This window comes from Trichomycterus rosablanca, chromosome 23, assembly GCF_030014385.1.
Source record: "Trichomycterus rosablanca isolate fTriRos1 chromosome 23, fTriRos1.hap1, whole genome shotgun sequence".
NCBI lineage: Eukaryota > Metazoa > Chordata > Actinopteri > Siluriformes > Trichomycteridae > Trichomycterus > Trichomycterus rosablanca.
In genome coordinates, this window is record NC_086010.1 from 13295688 (window position 1) to 13316389 (window position 20702).

Sequence of the window (20702 nt, forward strand, 5' to 3'; positions counted from 1 at the left end):
GTATGAGCTTCTCTGCTATTGTGTGTGGTTTTTTGCACTGGGCAATTCTATACGTGACTTTGTATGAAGCCATTAGTGCTTTGCTGTTCACTGACGCAGCTTTTACGAATTAAAGTTCCTGCTGACGATATTCACCAAGTTTTCTCTGAAAGAACTCGAGTGGCTTATTGATGTGACTGGGGTGTAATGTCTCCAAGTGTCTTCTTAATTTGTTGGGTCTCATACAATCAGCAGCCAGAGTTTTTAGACATAAAATACAAACTGGTCTGTCCTCCTCTCCCACTATATTCACTGTGAACCCAAGAGCAAGATAGGCTTTGTCATATTTTCTTGACTTGGTTTTTGGTTGATTACCGTCACTTGTTTTGTATGTCTCGGAAGCATCATCTGTTTTTCTTTTCGTCCCTGTCAAATACCTCCATTCTGTATATTAAGACTCTCTGTCAGAATGAATACTGCTAACCTGAAAGCACGGTTTGTTTATTGTCCACCGTTAAAAAGATTCCGACGTTAAAGCATTGGTTCCGCGCTTCATTTCCCAGTCAGACACGCCCCCTTCATGTCTCTCTGCCCCACACGCTTTGAGAAACGCTAGGGGCAATATAGAAACACCAAAAAATATGGAGTAAAAATATCCACAAGAGGGCGACACACTGTTTCGCCAATTGATGTGACTAGTACAAGAGCCGGAATGTTCACATAATAAATGAAGTACACAAATACTTTTACGATTATTATTATTGTTGTTGTTTGTTTGTTTATTTAAATAATTGTTAGAAATGATTCAGTCATACATATAATGTGAAATCACTCGGACTTATTGAGAGTAACACGCTGCACGTTCGTATTCTGACAACTAAAGATGACAAAAGATGCGCAAAAGATGACAGTTTAGTGATAGTCACGTGAATCGGTCTGAGATGAATTATTTCTAGGTACGATTTTCGATTGACAGAAAATGGAGAATATTTTGTCTCTTAAAGAATCGATAGTTATTTACTTGGATAGAAGTGGAGGGCTGCAGAAACTCGTTGAAGCCTGTCAATCTTTCAAAGGTTAGTCTAAAGACGGTTATTGTAATTTACAGTTTTAAAGTAGGTATGCATAAGTTGTTAGCTGTGCTAGCATGGTGTAACAAACTGTAGCTTTTATGTCGTTTACGGCCTTGGCATCTCAGTGATTTCGCCAACGGTTCTTTTTTTCTGAATTCTTTAAAAGTTTGTTGTGTGCATTCTTAAAGCAATTTCATAAAAAAATATAAATTTTCATCAACCTTATTAATTTCGTGATGCAGACAGTCTACATGCTAACTTTGTAGCATGGCCTCCTATTTCCTTAATAATGTGAATTATGCTTGACTGTAATATGTGACTTCTCTTTGCTTATATGAATAAGGCTAGTTGGACTGCACCCAATTCATATGTCTAACAAGAGCCAGAATGGTCAGTGCTAGTGTTGTACCATTTGCCGATCATTTTTAGAAATTTGATTAAGTAAATTTAGTACACAATGATACCAATTTTTAGCTGTCCAGATCAATTTATGTGTTTATTACATTTTTTTTTTACATAGTTTCGTCGTTTGCCTGTCTTTATGTAGAGTGAAAATTTGTATGAATAGTCAAATGTTACCCAAGAATGGTTAAAAACAGCACTGCCAGCAATTAGAATCTGCAAGCAAGTTTTACTTAACCAAATGCTTAAAGGATGCACGAAGTTCATCTTTCAAAATGCATGGACAAAAAAGCCTTTAAGCCCCTAGCAATATGAAGATAATTTGTGGACACTGTCACTTTTCCTGGCAGCATCTAGGTCAAAACCGGCTTAATAATTTCTCATTAATTCAAATGTAACAACAAAAGAACAATAAAACCAGTTTTTGTTGTCACAAATTAAACTAGCGTTACTCATGAATTTTTTTTTTAGCTGGCACAAAAAATGTCATCTTTGAAATGTTTTTTTTCAGATTTTCAGCAGGTGTATCATTTTAGTTTTGAAGTAAATCCATCTGACATTTTTGAACTGGATGCCAGATTGGGAGATTGCATATTACACAACCCTCAGAAAGCTACCTCACTGTTTCAGTCTGTAAGTTTCTATTAAAGATATTTTTTAGAGTAAGGTTGTCAGTCTCTTATCTAGGCACTGTATTTTAGGATAGTAATTAATGTAAATAATATATATGTGGCAAATTGTGCCCAAGCTGACAAAAAGGTTAAGAGCCACTGCCCTAATTATAGGCATGTTTTTGTTGTTTTGCAGGTTTGTTTTTTGTCAATAAAGACATTGTCACTAATTAAGCACATAAACGCTGAAAATCAGGTATGCATATATTTATCTATCCAATTATAGCTCCCAGTCCAGTTCTGTTACTTAATAATTCTCTTTCTTGCTTCCGTGAGGTTAACGTTGTTCTGAAACTAGCGCACATGCCACCTTTCCCAGACTACTTTCTGGATTTATCTGAGTTCCCTTGGGGTTATGGGCATATGAGGCCTATGGCATTGGAGGGTCTTGTAATTGCCATGACCTGTGTCACGAAATACACTCAGGGAGCCAGATTTCTATGTGCAGAAGAAAAATGTCCTTGTTCAAGGGGTAACTAAGAATTGTTTTTTATCTTAAACGTTTTAGTACTTCTTGCTGTAACTGTTCTCTTTATGCCACCAGGATTCCACCACATTAGAGTACATGCTCCAGGAGCCACAGAGTCTGCTACTGTTAGAAGTGACTGTATCTGTTTTCTCTGCTCTTCACCACTTAAAGAGGATGTAAAATCTCGTGTTTTAGGGGGTAAGAACCAAGTGATTGTCCACACAGGTTTCCTCCAAGTTGACTGTAGATGCACTGGCTACTCTGCTCCTAGGTGTAATGATTGTAAATGACTATTGCTGCTCTGCACTCAGTGCTCTTGAAAAAGGCTCAACTATGACCCTTATCAAAGTTAAGTAGTTATTAAAGATGACCTGCATGTTACAATCTTTCAAGACATTAAAGGAAGGCAAAGAAGGCATTGGTTGGTTAAACATATCAGATTAATTAGATAAAATAAGATCAAGCAGATTTTTAATACCTTCCACTTATGCCCAACCCCTCCGAAGAGAGAATGTAAGCTTCTGGAAATTATGTATGCATCTTTTTTAAACATACCATTACCTGGCCTACCAGAGTGGACAGTAACTTGAGGGACATGATAAACCCTTATAATCACTGATAAAATAAATACAATTTTGACAGAAAAAATCTTGTTACAGCATGACCATGGCCCTGTGAACAAAGCAAGGTCTTTAAAGACATGAAGAAAAGCTTGGTTTAAAGAAACTCCAGTGGCATGCACAGAGCCCTGACCTCATACCCACTGGAATGGACTGAAACATCTATTGAGGCTTTCTTGACCAACATCACTACTTAGCCATACAAATGCTCTTTTGACTGAATTGGCACAAATGTCAGCAGACATACTTCAAAGTCTTGTGAGAAGCCTTCTCAAAAGAGTGGCTGTTGATATAGCTGAAAAGATCAAAAAGAGGTCTTACTATTTTAATACTATTTGTTTTGAACTGGGATATCCAACAAGCTCATGGTCAGGTGTCCAAATAAATTTGGTTATATAGTGTACATCTTATATTTATCTTATATTTATTACAGAAACAGAATTTATTGGCCAGGGACAGGGGAAAACCTGTAGTATACAGTATGATTAATAAAGAAAGTGTAAAGTGTATAACATATTTTTTGGAGTAGAATAGAATGCAAAGCGAAAAGACTTTATAATGTTCTGATTTTTACATACTAAATACCATTGTCTGCTGGTGATGCAAAAGGCCCCAAATTGTAGGAATGACACAAGCAAAATTTATGTAAGTACACTTAGTCCAATCTGCTTTTTCAAATTCTACAGTGAATACTTAAATACCATGAGCTCATGTTTCTTTGGGAGACACAATACATTGCATTTGCCAAGATGTATTTGTCGACCTAGAAATAATTTTCTTTCAAATAAAGCCACAGATGAATTTTCATTTCTGATTGATAACTGTCAACCTTTTTCTTCTTCCCACCTAATCACTATTTGGGGTAAGCCGTGAAAGCAGCCAATCAAAGGTTTACCCCTTCCTCCCCTTCCCTATTTAGGTCAAGTACAGATACCTAAAAAAGTACACTAACGACATACCACCTAAGAAGGAAAGTGATAAATTAACATGCCAATGGATAACTGGTACCAACTGATATGTTTCCTGAGGCAAACTGGCGCACCCAACAGGAACCCATGTTGACATAAGGAATATCCAGTGTGACACAAACACTACATGCTGCACTGCAATAAGAATACATTACCACAGTACCCAAGTTAACATATTTTTTACTGTGTCTCTATGCACAGACAAGCAGCTGATTGAGCTTGTTCACGTGAAAGCACTGGAAGGGTTGGGAGTTCATGACTGTTTTTCACTAAGATATCAATCGGTCACTTTATTTCTAAGAGGTAGGTCAAGATTTGATGTAAAAACGTGGATAGTTCAGTTATACTTGCAACTGGTGTGTGACATATGTGACATGCTATGAAGTTTGTTTCCTTAAATCATAAGTACAGCTCATAACTATTATTGTTACTTAATGTTAGATGAATTTTGCAACTCCATGAAAATTGGTCAGCTGTACCGAGTAGTTGGAATACCAACTCATGTACAACAGTGGCCCAATCTTACTTGGAGCATAGAGGCTTGCAGTGTTCAAACACATACACCTGACTGTAAGTATTAATTAAATATAAGTAAGTAAACATCAAGATAACTCAATCTTTAAGCAGTTTCAGGGTAGATAATCTTTAATTCCCCCCTTAGACCATTCCCTGGTCAGCAATAATTTCAAGGCCCTGCATACTGCTTCAGCTTGTTCACCATGGAGATTCTCTGCCATTGTGGCCAACTCATTTGGCTTAGCAGTCGTTCCTCCTGGTCTTTACAGCACACTGAAACTGTCACTTCTCCTCAGCCTGGTGCAGACCAACAGGGAGTATTCAGATGCACATAACCATTTGGATGTGCTGGCACTCACCAGTGAAACTTACATTATTGAGAGGTAGACTTTAGAGACTGTGATACTAAAAAGTTGTGGTTCTTAATGTGTACTTGTGACTTAATGAGCAACTAGAAAATAGAATTTCCTAAATCTGTTTTTTCTGATTGCATTGATTGGTTTTCAAATTTTTAAACACTAACATTTTAAACAACAAAAAATTAGCAGTTATCCAGTATTTACATAATTATTGAATATGTTTAATATAACAAATAGCACATTATGTCAAGTTGATTGCTTTATTTGCATTGTTCCAGAATTTTTATCACAAAATTAGAAATTATTTTCATTGACCAATTTTTTTTTTAGATGAAAGAGAGTAAACTCTTAAAAATCTAAAGTAACAAATAACTGTATGCATTTCTTCTCAGGTTAATGATGTACAGTTTGAGCCTGGCTGCACGGGGCATTCGTCATCCAGTTAATGGAGAGCTGTTTACTTCCCTGTCCAGAGATGAGCATGGAGCAGGAACAGCCAACATCCATGCTGGTTCTGCCCTGCTGGCTGCTGGGGGTGTGTGTCTGTTGGGAGATTTAGCATACTACAAGAAAGACAAGATAGATGCTCTTCAGTCAGGTACTACAGGAATCTTAAAAGTTGAATAAAATAGTTCAGTGTTAGGGGCAGGGGTTTTTAGCCTATAGCATGTAAGCCAGTTGCGGCCCATGACACAGATGTGCTTGCCCGTTCTTATAGACTATATGTATGCTCAGTACAACAAGGTTGGCTTTTGGTCACAGTCCATTAGAGGTGTTTGCAAAAATAGCTGCCTATGCCTACACTTTCTTACACCACTCTTGTGTTCCCACAGCATTAGAGAGCAGAGCAGTGTCTGTGTTTATCCCTGGAAAGAAGTATGGTGAGGATGTAGACCAGCAACTTTCATTTCCCATCCATTGTAACTTCTGGGCCCTGGCTGATGCAACAGCACCTTCCAGGAAGCCTACCAGGCCTGACGGTGTAGTGCTTGGCTCAGTGGTAGGTTTTCTCTTAATAAATAGCCTGAGCCAATGGCAATTAGTAGGTAACATCAATGTCTGTAAGGATTTTGGCATATTCTTTCCTTGTCTGCGTGGGTTTCCTCATGACACTCAATGGGGAGAACAATCTGATGTCTAGAATGTTCTGGTGACCGAATAATGTGAAAAACCATGAGATTCTACTTCATTTAAACCATGTCTTCTTGTCATTAGCCTTAGTTGTTCCATAGTGGCTCATTAAATGTGTAACTGTCCTTACTACTACAAGTAGTGTTGAAGTAAACAAAAAGTAAAAAAATATAATTAATATTATTAAAAATAATTAGTCTACGTTATGCATATCACTGTTATGTAGTACTGTCATTTCATTTTTCTTATTCTAATAATACCAGCCTTCGAGACTGCCTGATTCATGTACAATATTTGTCAATGCTGTAACTTAAGTTTTACTAAATGATTCTAAAGACTACATTTAATTGTAAGGCTACCAAGCTAGACAATTGTTTTCAACATAATCTCAGACTAATAATAAAAAAAGTTGCAAAATTAAAGCAATACATTTAATCATAATATCACTTCTTTCTGCACCACATACGCATACAGGTACACATGTTTAAAATGAACTTAGATACATTTAGAAAAATCAGAGCAGTAGTCAGATGTAAAAAAGAACTCTTAGGCAATTACTTTGACAGGTTAATAATAAATATATAAAATATATAATAAAAAATGGCTAACTTTGACTGGTTTCTAATAAACAAGGTAAATGTGCTAGGTCTAGCCAATCTGCTTGATTTTTTGACTGGAACACCATTGAAAAGTTCTGAAAATACTTCAAAAAAGTTGGAGCAGTAGGAAAAATTTATATGAAAACAGACAACGCTGATTTGCAAATTCTTTTGACCTGTAATTAATTAAAAACACAAAGAGTACACTATTGTTTCAACAAGTTTTTGTATGTATTTGTATGTATAATGTATTCCAATGTATTCAGATGAAGGCTGCAACACTTCCCAAAAAAGTTGAAACTGGGCACATTTATATGGAAGGGTATGTAATTTGAATGTTTTCCTCAGCATTAATGGTGCCTTCACAGATGTGCAAGTTCCCAATGCCATTGGATTAACAGCCCTAAGCCTTGACAGATGTTGGCTTTTGTAGTTTGTGCTATGATAACAGTCACATGTAAAAAAAAAAAAAAAAAAAACATTTAAATAAAAATCCAAATAATGATTGTAATCAATGAAAGCAGTGATTGTTATCATGATTTGGTACAAAAGTATCCACGAAAGGCCGAGTCTTTGAGGATAAAAGATAGGCAGATGTCTAGTCTGTCAACGAGTGTGTGAGAACATTATCAAAATGTTTTAAAACAATGTTCCTCAAATAAAGATTGGAAGTGATTTGCATATTTCTCCCTCTAAAGTGCATAATATTATTAAACAATTCAAGGAATCTGGAGGAATTTCAGTGCGTAAAGGGCACTGATCCCTTTTCAGCACTGCACCAAGAACCATCATTTATCAATAGCTGATATAACCACATGGGCAATGGATTAATTTGGCAAATTATATTCACAAATGCCACTTAAAACTTAGGAGGCATCTGGGATGGACCATTACACAGTGGAAATGTGTTTTGTTATCAGATGTATTCCAGATTTTTTGGGAAGAAATGCAAGCCATGTGCTCTGAACCAAAGATGAAAGGTCAGGGTCTGTCTTGGTATGGGGTTTTGTCAGTGCCTTTGGCTAAAGTAATTTAAATGTATGTGAAGCAGCTTTAATGCAGAAAAGTACATTAAGATTTTACAGCAACATATGCTGCACACAATACAAAGACATGGCTGCAGAAGAAGAGTTTCAAGGTACTGGACTGGCCTGCCTGCAGAACATACAGTCATGTGAAAAAATTAGGACACCTCATGAGAACCTTTGTCTTTTTGAACATATTTAAACATATGGACATTTGAGCTTCATTTGAACAGTACTGAGAGATTGAGCTTATATCATTAAACAAATAAAACTAAAAAGATACTTTTAAACAAGTTGTAAAATGTAATGAACAAAAACGAAAATTTATTGTGAGGAAAAAGTTAGGACACCCTATGCCTTAATGGCCTCAATTAGACGTTTCCTATAACCATCTACCAGTCTCTGACATTGACTGGGAGAAAGTTTTTCACTTTCTAGGATTAAGATCTGGGCTTTGACTTGGCCATTCCAGAACTCTCCATTTCTTTCTTTAGAGCCATTTTTTGGTGAATTTACTGGAATGTTTTGGGTTGTTGTAATGTTGCATGGTCCACCTCCGCTTCAGCTTTAGTATTGACAGATGGTCTTACATTTTCCTCAAGCATCCTCTGATACAGTAAAGAATTTATCGTGGATTCTATAATGGAGAGCTTGCCAGGCCCTGCTGCTGCAAGCCTGTGAAAAGCATCATGACTTTGTTACCTGCTCGCTCTCCCTTTTAGTTATGCTGTAATAATTAGGGGTCCCGGAGTCTTAAACTACTCTTCTGCAAAACTGACATTTTACTCTTAACGATTTCACATTTTAACTACATCTTCTGTCGTTTTACCCCGATGTTAAAGACTGCACGTCGAGACTGCTCTGCCAACAATGCTGCTCCTGCTAGATGTAATGGAAACCTGGCTTGTTTCCATCAAAAATGTCAAGAACTCACTACGGACTTTATCACAGACAAATAATATAGAACTCCTAATTATTTTTTGCTAGTTAAAAGTTTTAGTTGAATTAAATTTTGTGTATGCATGATTTGTGTAAATCCTATTTATTCAAATTATCCTCCAGGCCACCCAAGGAGGATGGGTCCCTGTTGAGTCTGGTTCCTCTCAAGGTTTCTTCCTGTAATTTTAAGGGAGTTTTCCTTGCCACTGTTGCCCTCGGCTTGCTCAACAGAGGTTTTTGGTCTGTAGGTCCTGGTTTCTGTAAAGTTGCTTTGAGACAATGTTTATTGTAAAAAGCGCTATACAAATAAAATTGACTTGACAAAGCAGCCCCAAACCACGACATTTCCACCTCCATGCTTCACAGTTGGTATGAGGTTCTTTTGCTCAAATGCTGTGTTTGGTTTGCATCAAAACATGTCTTCTGTTACTGTGCCCAAATAATTAAACTTTGGATTCATCTGTCCAAAGCACATTGTTCCAAAAGTCCTGGTCTTTGTCTAGGTGTCCTCTGGCAAATCTTAGTCTTGCCCTGATGGTTTTTTTTTTTGACAGCAAGGGTTTCCTTTTTGCACACCTCCTATTAAAATATTGTGCAGTCTCTTTCTGATGGTAGATACATGTACATTGACATCAACTGTGGCAAGAGCTACCTGTAGGTCCCATAATGACATTGTAGGATTATTGGAGACTTCTTTACGCATCTTGCGGCCTGCTCTTGGGCTGAACTTGCTAGGACAGCCTGACTGACCATGTTGGCAGTTGTTTTAAATGTTCTGTTGTTTTAAATGTAAATTATTTTCCAGACAGTGCAATGGCTGATTTCTTATTGTTTTGAGATCTTTTTAAATCCCTTCCCAGACTCATATGCATCGACAACCTTCTTTCTGAAGGCCTCCGAGAGCTCTTTAGATCTCACCATGGCGATAACACTCACTTTAACAATCAAGAGCAAACCAAACTAATGTCCTCTAACAATGGTCTAATCATTGCAGCTGATGTGGTGCACTGGATTCTAATTTTAGACATTTTAAGTAGTAATAAATGTGGGGGTGTCCTAACTTTTTCTTCACAATAAATTTCCATTTTTGTTCATTACATTTTACAACTTGTGTTTAAAAGTAATTTTTTAACGTTTTTGTTGTTCATCCTAGAAAGTTGATGGTTTTTTCAGCAAGACAATGCCAGGCCTTATTCCTGTAGCCTACAACAGCAGGGCTTCATAGAGTGCATGAACCTACTTGCAGATCCATCTTCTTTTAAAAATGTATGGCGCTAATAAAAAGCAATGGTGATCAGCTGAAGTATTGTATTGCAGTGGTTCTCAACGGGGTGGGAGGGGGGGGGGGGGTCCTGTTGCATTTTATTAAGTTAAGAAAAACCCATAGGCATATAGGTTATGTCTAAACTATGGTGGGTTTGTTTATAAAATACATAATAAAATTAAGCTTGTCAGCAAAAATAACTTATCTTTTTTTTGTACTTTGCTTAGTTATATAAAAATGAAGAAAATTAACAAAATTCATTCATGTTTGCCCATTCTTGCATGTATATAGGAAATAGGTCCGGTACCTCCACAGGTTGCGGAGGCAATTGGACTAGTGATCCAGTGCAGGGAGGCAGAAGACCACTCACTGTTTTCTGTACATACCCTGCAGCATGCAATTTCACCAGGGGAACCTCTTTATCCTGCCTCCATGCAGTTTACAACAGAGCACTACAAAGAGGTTGATAAGCCATGAAAATTACCAGTGCTAAAATCCTTTTTAACTTAAACATTTTGACAGCTTCCTTAAATTCAATAATAACATTTTGTTGTCCATACTGTATATTTGTTTTACTAGTGATTACAATGTTTATCTTCCTCGCAGCTCTTGACTTATGCTCAGAGTCTGAAAGTACACATGAGCCCTGAAGCTGAGAAGATGGTTCATGGTTACTATATGGCCAATCGGAGGGTGCGCTCTTCAGTATCTGTTACATCAATTAAACTGCTGTAAGTATAGTAAAGAAGTAATTTCATGAAGAAATTACCCACTGCTATATGCCAGTGTCAAAACATAAAATCAGTGTCAACTGTATACTCATTTTAGTTATTGTTTGTACAGTAGTGTTCAAAAAAATAGCAGTGATTTTAAAAAAGTGAATAAAGCACAAAATCATTATAACTTTTATTTCCATAAATGCAAATGCACTGAAAATACTACACTTTTAATTCTAAATCAAAACATTAACAACATTTAGCCAGTTTGTGTTAATCCTTTACAGAAAGTTAAGAAAAATGAATATTAGGCTGTTCAAAAAAATAGCAGTACCAGCATTTTTCTATAAAAACTCAAGAAATGTATCTATAAACTGAAAATGTTTGAGGTTTCACTTTACTTTAAATTACTGAACTAATATTTAGTGGCATAACAATTGTTTCCAAGATCTGTGTTGCATGGAGTCGACCAACTTCTGGCACCTCTGAACAGGTATTCCAGTGCAGGATGATTACACTACATTCCACAGTTCTTCTGCAATTTTGGGTTTTGCCTCAAAAAACCGCATTTCAGATATCAGAACACAAGTTCTCTATGGGATTGGGCTGGCCACTCTATTACCTCAATCTTGTTTGTCTGTAACCAAGATGTTTTGGGTCATTGTCAAGTTAAAACACCCATTTTAAGGGCATTTCTTCTTTGACATAGGGCAACATGATGATCTCAAGTATTCTGATATATTTAAACTGATCCATGATCCCTCGTATGTGATAAATAGACGTAACACCATGGTATGAAAAACATCCTCATATCATAGTTTTGTACCACCATGCTTTACTGTCTTCACAGTGTACTTTGGCTCGAATTCAGTGCTCGAGGGTCATCTGACCCAAAAAGAACAATTTTGCTTTCACCAGTCCACAAAATGTTGAGCCATTTCTCTTTGGACCAGTCAATGTGTTCTTTGGGAAATTTGAACCCATTCAGGACACGTCTTTTTCTTAACAACGGGACTTTGCAAGTTCTTGCTGGTAAATTGGCTTCACTTAATCATCTTCTGTACTCACTGGGAACTTCAGATGTTCCTTGATCTTTCTGGAGGTGATCACTGGCTGAACCTTTGCCATTCTGGCTATTCTTTGATCCATTCGAACAGTAGTTCCACGCTTCCTTCTGCATCTTTCAGGTTTTAGTTGTCACTTTAAGGCATTTGAGATCATTTTAGCTGAGCAGCCTATCATTTGCTGCACTTCTCTGTATGTTTTTTTCCCTCTAAAATCAACTTTTTAATTAAAGTACGCTGTTCATCAGAACAATGTCTGGAACAACCCATTTTACCCAGTATTTCAGAAGGAAATGCACTATGACCAACCTGTGCAACATTTGCCACCCTCCTACCTTAAATAAGGGCCAAAATTGACACCCATTCTTCTGCAGAATGAATGACTTCACCAATTGAACTCCTCATTGCTATTATTTTGAACAAACCCCTTTCAATCAATGCTTTGATTACTCAGAATGAACGGCATGCATGTCCTAATTGTTGGGTTTGTTTTGTTTTCAATACTCTACTACACTTTCAAGTAAATTTTTTGCTATGTAGAAATAGCATTTCTACTAAAAACTTTGATTTATCAAGTTAATGGTGTTGGACTGCTATTTTTTTGAACACCACTGTATATGTGTACAAAACGAAAAATGTTCCATACACAAGTACTGACCAACAGTACTTTTGTAACAAGCAACACTGCACGTTTCCTACCTAGGCTCCATTTAAAAATCCAGTGTAAACTCTAGTACAAAACCCTAGGTCTGTCACAAGCCGAAAAAATGGGTTGCAGAGGGGGAAAAAAATTTAATTATCTTGTATGTGAATGCCCCCGTATGGAGGCTCTATGTTACATCTTGTAAAGAGAGAGTATTGTGCTGCCTGGGTCGCTTAAATTTTTTTTTTTTTTTTTTAAATTACCAAAAGGTAATTTCTGAAGGTTTCATAATTCACAAAAAAACTAAAACAAAAGAAAAAACACAAATGTTTTGCACTTTAAATTTAGCCAACTTGGGAGAGGTAGAAGTATCGCCAGTATTGCTTGCAACGGTATAAGAATGAATGCTTTTGATCTCATTTGTACACAACTTTAACAGAAATAAATATGGAAAACAAGCCTAAATGTTCTAGATTCTTCAACACAGGTCATTTTATTTTTATTTACCAGGCATTTCTCTGAAGATATGACATTTTGCAAATAAATGTCTGTGTAAAAAAGCTCTGGTTTTTATTTTTAAATCATTTCACAAATTCATTTCATTTTTTTCACATTATTCACAAGTTTACCCTGTTAAACAAAGTTCAGCAACAGATGACACTCCTCGGAAGTCACAGTATTTACTCACCTGCAAAATGCCTTGTAAATAAAAACTGAATAAAGTAGAAGCTGTAGAAGCATGCTTAGAAGAATCAGTAACATTTAGGCTTGTACTTGCTGACTAAAGGTTAATACAAAACAGTGATTTATATGTTAGTTAAAAGCTTTACATAGAGCAAGTAAAGACAATACAAGAAACATTTCACTATTGCAGCAAGAAAGTACACTAAGAATGCATCTAAATAACTGGCTTGGTGGTTTTGCCAGTGTAGCCCTTGCACAGGCACATGCCAAGCTTAATCTAAGGACACTGGTTCTACAAGAAGATGTGGTGATTGCAGTGTTGCTCTGCGAAAACTCAACCACTCTAAGATATGGTAAGACCTTACTATTCATCTTTTGTATGTACACATTTTTAAATGTAACCATTTATAAATTAACCTACAGAAAACTACCATGATAACCTTATTTATTTCTTATTTTAAAATTTTGGCACAACACTTTAAGGGTCAAGATCAAGTTAATGTTACAGTTTATTCTACAGTTATTAGCACTTATGCTACAGTATTATTCTCGAGTCTGTCTTCGGATTGCAGGGGCCTCAGCTCTTATTATTCCACCTGATGCAGTGTTTCCTTATGATCTGCATGACCTGGAGTCCCTGTGCAGACGAGACCTGCTCCTAAAAGAGTTTCAACAGCAGATTCTGCAATTTGTGTATTCCTACGCACCAGGAGTAGCCACCTATAGCATGGAAGAATAGAATACATTGTTAACCAGCAGACCACCTGAATTGTTTACAAGCATTTATGATTAAATATTTCAGAACATAAACCTAGGACATACATGGCTGTCTAAAATGCCTAAGCTCCAGATGACAAGTTTAAAAAATACTAATTAAACTCATTGGGCAAGAAAAGCTACTCAGCAACTTAATTATTAGCAGTGTATTTGTTTTTCATAGTTTTGTTGTGGCATTTTCCAAATCTAAAAGGCTTTGATTTTTAGATTTTCAAACACGGTATTCAGAGTCTTACCATATTAAGAGTAGTTCAAAGTTCAGCAACAAATGACTCTAAACTGAAGTGTCTCATGATGGCTGCAACTCATTTACTATTAATAAATAAATAAAAACAAACCTTAGATGGTCACATAATTAACACACTATTTTAGTTAGATAGGTAAAGGGCAAAAACACAAAACCGCAAAGTGGCTTTTCAGATTACATTAAAAACAAACCATTTTAGCCTGATGGGTAAATGAAGAAAACGTGAAAATCTTATAAAGCAGGTTATGCACATGCTCTTTTAAATGAGAAAGTATATTTACCATGCACTAAGAACATCCACACTTCCTTTTCAGTAACCATGTTTATTTTCACAGAGAAAAACATCTTAAGAACAATTTCCATACCTAAGATAATTTTCATAACCAGATCATTTTCAATAGTTGCTCAGAAAGTCACATTATCAACAACCCAATCTGGTCTGATGGGTAAACGGCAAAAATGTGAAATCATCATAGTGCAAATCTAGTGTCTTCACATAGTAAGCCTAATGTTTAATCTTACCTTTGAGTGCATTATAGTGCAGACAAATCAGTCACCCTTGATTTTGAACTTCCTTGAGGAAAGAAAAAAAAATCTTGTAAATTCTAACATGTTTAGTTAAAGTGTGGTGCTAATGCATAGTCTGCATTTGTAATGGTAAATTTAATGTACATGATCCCATGCTTTTCAGTAAGTCACATTATCAACAATCCAATCTGGTCTGACGGGTAAACGGCGAAAATGTGAAATCATCATAGTGCAAATCTAGACTGTGTCTTCACATAGTAAAGCCTAATGTTTAATCTTACCTTTGAGTGCATTATAGTGCAGACAAATCAGTCACCCTTGATTTTGAACTTCCTTGAGGAAAGAAAAAAAAATCTTGTAAATTAACATGTTTAGTTCAAGTATGGTGCTAATGCATAGTCTGCATTTGTAATGGTAAATTTAATGTACATGATCCCATGCTTTTCAGTAAGTCACATTATCAACAACCCAATCTGGTCTGACGGGTAAACGGCGAAAATGTGAAAATCATCATAGTGCAAATCTAGACTGTGTCTTCACATAGTAAGCCTAATGTTCAATCTTACCTTTGAGTGCATTATAGTGCAGACAAATCAGTCACCCTTGATTTTGAACTTCCTTGAGGAAAGAAAAAAAAATCTTGTAAATTCTAACATGTTTAGTTCAAGTGTGGTGCTAATGCATAGTCTGCATTTGTAATGGTAAATTTAATGTACATGATCCCATGCTTTTCAGTAAGTCACATTATCAACAACCCAATCTGGTCTGACGGGTAAACGGCGAAAATGTGAAATCATCATAGTGCAAATCTAGACTGTGTCTTCACATAGTAAAGCCTAATGTTTAATCTTACCTTTGAGTGCATTATAGTGCAGACAAATCAGTCACCCTTGATTTTGAACTTCCTTGAGGAAAGAAAACAAAATCTTGTAAATTCTAACATGTTTAGTTCAAGTGTGGTGCTAATGCATAGTCTGCATTTGTAATGGTAAATTTAATGTACATGATCCCATGCTTTTCAGTAAGTCACATTATCAACAACCCAATCTGGTCTGACGGGTAAACGGCGAAAATGTGAAATCATCATAGTGCAAATCTAGACTGTGTCTTCACATAGTAAAGCCTAATGTTTAATCTTACCTTTGAGTGCATTATAGTGCAGACAAATCAGTCACCCTTGATTTTAAACTTCCTTCAGGAAAGAAAAAAAAAAATCTTGTGAATTAATATGTTCAGGTCAAGTATGGTGCTAATGCATGGTCTGCATTTGTAATGGTAAATTTAATGTACATAATCCCATGCTTTTCAGTTAGTCACATTATCAACAACCCAATCTGGTCTGACGGGTAAACGGCGAAAATGTGAAAATCATCATAGTGCAAATCTAGACTGTGTCTTCACATAGTAAGCCTAATGTTCAATCTTACCTTTGAGTGCATTATAGTGCAGACAAATCAGTCACCCTTGATTTTGAACTTCCTTGAGGAAAGAAAAAAAAATCTTGTAAATTCTAACATGTTTAGTTCAAGTGTGGTGCTAATGCATAGTCTGCATTTGTAATGGTAAATTTAATGTACATGATCCCATGCTTTTCAGTAAGTCACATTATCAACAACCCAATCTGGTCTGACGGGTAAACGGCGAAAATGTGAAATCATCATAGTGCAAATCTAGACTGTGTCTTCACATAGTAAAGCCTAATGTTTAATCTTACCTTTGAGTGCATTATAGTGCAGACAAATCAGTCACCCTTGATTTTAAACTTCCTTCAGGAAAGAAAAAAAAAAATCTTGTGAATTAATATGTTCAGGTCAAGTATGGTGCTAATGCATGGTCTGCATTTGTAATGGTAAATTTAATGTACATAATCCCATGCTTTTCAGTTAGTCACATTATCAACAACCCAATCTGGTCTGACGGGTAAACGGCGAAAATGTGAAAATCATCATAGTGCAAATCTAGACTGTGTCTTCACATAGTAAGCCTAATGTTCAATCTTACCTTTGAGTGCATTATAGTGCAGACAAATCAGTCACCCTTGATTTTGAACTTCCTTGAGGAAAGAAAAAAAAATCTTGTAAATTCTAACATGTTTAGTTCAAGTGTGGTGCTAATGCATAGTCTGCATTTGTAATGGTAAATTTAATGTACATGATCCCATGCTTTTCAGTAAGTCACATTATCAACAACCCAATCTGGTCTGACGGGTAAACGGCGAAAATGTGAAATCATCATAGTGCAAATCTAGACTGTGTCTTCACATAGTAAAGCCTAATGTTTAATCTTACCTTTGAGTGCATTATAGTGCAGACAAATCAGTCACCCTTGATTTTAAACTTCCTTCAGGAAAGAAAAAAAAAATCTTGTGAATTAATATGTTCAGGTCAAGTATGGTGCTAATGCATGGTCTGCATTTGTAATGGTAAATTTAATGTACATAATCCCATGCTTTTCAGTTAGTCACATTATCAACAACCCAATCTGGTCTGACGGGTAAACGGCGAAAATGTGAAAATCATCATAGTGCAAATCTAGACTGTGTCTTCACATAGTAAGCCTAATGTTCAATCTTACCTTTGAGTGCATTACAGTGCAGACAAATCAGTCACTCTTGATTTTGAACTTCCTTGAGGAAAGAAAAAAAAATCTTGTAAATTCTAACATGTTTAGTTCAAGTGTGGTGCTAATGCATAGTCTGCATTTGTAATGGTAAATTTAATGTACATGATCCCATGCTTTTCAGTAAGTCACATTATCAACAACCCAATCTGGTCTGACGGGTAAACGGCGAAAATGTGAAATCATCATAGTGCAAATCTAGACTGTGTCTTCACATAGTAAAGCCTAATGTTTAATCTTACCTTTGAGTGCATTATAGTGCAGACAAATCAGTCACCCTTGATTTTAAACTTCCTTCAGGAAAGAAAAAAAAAATCTTGTGAATTAATATGTTCAGGTCAAGTATGGTGCTAATGCATGGTCTGTATTTGTAATGGTAAAAAAAAATTTATAATTTTTTTTTTTATTAATTACATAAATCTCATTACATAAACTGGGCACTTATGATTTTAAGATTATTATCTGGTTTGATAATGTAAACAGTAAAACTAATAATTACATACCATCAAAACACAATTAGTCATTTCTATACAGATGCTGCACACAGTACAAAAGCATGGTTGTGGAAAAGAGGGTACGGGTACTGGACTGGCATGCCTGCAGCCTTGGCCAGTCCCCAAAAGAGAAAGTTTTGAAAACACATGAAACACTTCATCACATGATATCCTCAGTGGCAATACATCTTTTAAGTGTTGTAAGAAGAAATACAAAGTGATAAATGCTTTACCGTCCCAATTTTTTGGAATGTATCGCTGGCCTCAAATGCAGGAATTGATGTATTTTAACAAAAAATGATGTTGACTAGACAAATATACATTCATTTATTTGCATTTTCCATACAGTCCCAACTTTCTTATTTGGATGAAATAGCATCACTACAAGGTTGCAGCAGCAAGCAGGGATACGCTCATAGGCAATTAAACAATTAACCTATTGCGTTATTGTTTTGAGTTAGGAGAACGAGACTTAAAACCACTGGTGCCAAGTAATTCCCCTCTCTGTGTTTAAATGTGAAATAAATTTTTAAACTTTTGTTTCTTACAGTGGACTGCACACCTGTCAATTAAGTGGTTTCTTCATTCTATATATTCAAAAAGTACCAACACAAATAAGGAAATGTACAACAGACAGATTTAAAAGGTTATTACAGCATATTCATGTTAAATAACCCAAGGTAAAATCCAGATTTTTATAATTCTGATGGCTTTTAGCCTAAAAGTTGTCAGTGCATGCTGTTTACATCACAACTTAAATATTTATTTATTTGGGTTTTAATGCCATGTTTAACACACGTCATTTTATGGCAATATGGGTATTATATTTCTGTTGGCTTATTTTATCTTGTCTTTATAATTTGGGCTATTTTTGTTTTCATTTTAATTTTTATGGCTGCAAGATAGATTAAGACTGTTCTTGTGTAAGAATTTCTTTTATGGTTCCGGGCATGTGTACTTCTTATCCTTCCTTGGTGTATTTGGGGCATCACAAATAACTGCAAATATCCGACATGAATCAGACCACTATTGTTAATACGGACACCAGCACTCATCCATTTAACTTAATATGAATATTTGCAAAGTAGCCTTTTGTCAGAGCCGTTTATTTTGCACTGCTTTAGATAAGCAGCCCTCAGGGATCAGTAAATGAATTCAAATCCACTTCACTTTAAAACTTGACTGATGAACTAAAGGTCAAAGGGGACATGTAACACAGCTTGGATGAACAGATCCTCACAAGCAGCACAAGGACTAGCCCAGTGTAGTATAACTCAAGGTCAGGACCTTTACCAAGTCTGCAGCTCCTTAGAGAAAACTAAAATTCATAATTTCTTAACATAGGTCATGAAGCCTCACAAGGGACATTAGACCTGGTCATAACCAAGGGACACTCCAACCAAAAGTAGGATAAATGGCAATGGGGCAAATTTATCAATCCAAGTGGGACATACAACTGTCAGAATGATTTATACTATTGCCGTGACATTTTAAGATGCTTGTTGAACAAATTGGGCCATTACATTTTTATTTTGAAAAATCATACATAACCTTACTTTATCCAGCAATTAGAACCCCTTATAAACCATGAAAACATGGGAAAATAAAGTCAGTTTTATATACATAAAGAAGGACAGGGTTATTGTTTAAGGTTAATGTACTATAAATGTCTGAGATAATACATAAGCAATGATCCCATACTCAAGTTTCTCTCTTAATCATATTTTATGTTCACCCCAATTTTTTTTATATCATAACAGCAAATTTCAACACCAATAAGTCTATATACTCTACTCAATCAGTACTTTGAATGCATATCATCTTTCTGCTATGATTTTACCACATTAAATATTTTGTCAAAATATCATGGTATTAAAAGAAGCAATTTAAAGTACACATGTTTTGGCCAACAGCAACATATATCAAACACCACAACTAAGTGTTAGGGTTATGATTTATGCAGATTTTCATCAACCACTTCCACTGGGAAACACTGAGCGAAAGACACCCTGGACACTAATCCTTTGCGGGCCTTGGCCACCCAGCCGAATCTGGTCTATGTAGACACCTGGCCAGCCAGTAAGTAGCTCAGCTGAGATTCTAACCCAGACCTTAGCAGTGGTTGGTTAGTGTAGTAGACTGTTGCGCCACCCAGGCGTTATTATGCTTAACTTATTAAGCGCCAAATATTAATGAACAATAAATGTCTAAAAATCTTAATTTAAACTTTCACAGTAGAATGTGATATTTGCAATCTCAACATTTACACTAGATCTGTATGCTGCCAAATTTTAATATACAATTATTTGTTTTAACATTTTAAGATTAATAATCTTAACATGTCTAAAACTTATTTTACTAATGATTTCATTTTCGAACATAAATTAATACAAGGAAGAGGCCTAGACTTTGTTTTTTGCAGAGAATATAGAATAGTAATATTATTATTTAATAATTAATATTATAGAATATTTAGTAATAATTAGTAAATTTTGACAAGAACTAAAAATTAAGCCCTTAGGCAGCAATAGACACAATGGGTCAACGTAATCACCACGTGGCCAGATTTTAGAAGGCGTCTAAATATATGGCAGATCGTTCAGTCATGGCTAGGCTTTTTACACGGAGAAACAATGTAAGTTAAGCTATACAGATATAATCAAACTAAACATGATGAAGCAAACTGACTTTCTTATTAATCGTCTATAAGCGGAAACTAGGCCAGAAACTGTAAGCAAAGCATATGGCGATAAATTGAACATACAAGCTCAAATTAAATTACAGCTACCGGAGAAATCGCATACTACCTGAATGGGCGAAATTCATTTGCGTACAACATTTTACATTCGCAACTTTGCAGATCCCCAAAAAAAACATTCATCATCCGTCTAAGCGTCTGCGCTGCAAAGATAGAA

At 35.8% G+C, this 20702-nt stretch overlaps 1 protein-coding gene and 1 long non-coding RNA gene across 7 annotated transcripts; one reads left to right on the forward strand and one right to left on the reverse strand.

Annotated features, from left to right (window-relative positions):
* The first annotated feature begins 915 nt into the window (after nt 1-915).
* Nucleotides 916-14034, forward strand: mcmdc2 (minichromosome maintenance domain containing 2). 3 transcript variants are annotated; one of them, XR_010007385.1, is made up of 14 exons: nt 916-1055; nt 1966-2087; nt 2262-2321; nt 2402-2597; nt 2670-2792; nt 4384-4485; nt 4624-4752; nt 4844-5081; nt 5450-5655; nt 5891-6057; nt 10307-10477; nt 10622-10746; nt 13371-13475; nt 13695-13782. XR_010007385.1 is itself a non-coding variant. In XM_062985406.1 (14 exons), the coding sequence occupies exons 1-14, from the start codon at nt 959-961 to the stop codon at nt 13859-13861; spliced, it is 2013 nt and encodes a 670-aa protein (XP_062841476.1). In that variant the 5' UTR covers nt 916-958; the 3' UTR covers nt 13862-14034. The 3 variants fall into 3 exon arrangements, 2 of the variants coding, with proteins under 2 accessions (XP_062841476.1, XP_062841477.1); XM_062985406.1 differs by having other exon boundaries at nt 13366-13475; nt 13695-14034; XM_062985407.1 differs by lacking the exon at nt 4384-4485 and having other exon boundaries at nt 2670-2732; nt 4594-4752; nt 13366-13475; nt 13695-14034.
* On the reverse strand, nt 13551-20702 carry LOC134300931 (uncharacterized). Of its 4 annotated transcripts, XR_010007386.1 has the most exons (14): nt 20595-20702; nt 17536-17587; nt 17249-17300; nt 16963-17014; nt 16676-16727; nt 16389-16440; nt 16102-16153; nt 15815-15866; nt 15528-15579; nt 15241-15292; nt 14956-15007; nt 14669-14720; nt 14136-14211; nt 13551-13842 (listed from the first exon to the last, which is right to left on the reverse strand). It is a non-coding gene; the product is annotated as an uncharacterized LOC134300931 (long non-coding RNA). The 4 variants fall into 4 exon arrangements; XR_010007387.1 differs by lacking the exon at nt 17249-17300; XR_010007388.1 differs by lacking the exon at nt 16389-16440.

Coding starts and splice junctions, on each gene's coding strand:
- mcmdc2 (XM_062985406.1), top strand. CDS start 959: ATGGAGAATATTTTGTCTCTTAAAGAATCGATAGTTATTTACTTGGAT. Junction 4,753..4,843: donor TCAAACACATACACCTGACT/GTAAGTATTAAT, acceptor TTCCCCCCTTAG/ACCATTCCCTGGTCAGCAAT. Junction 5,656..5,890: donor GATAGATGCTCTTCAGTCAG/GTACTACAGGAA, acceptor GTGTTCCCACAG/CATTAGAGAGCAGAGCAGTG.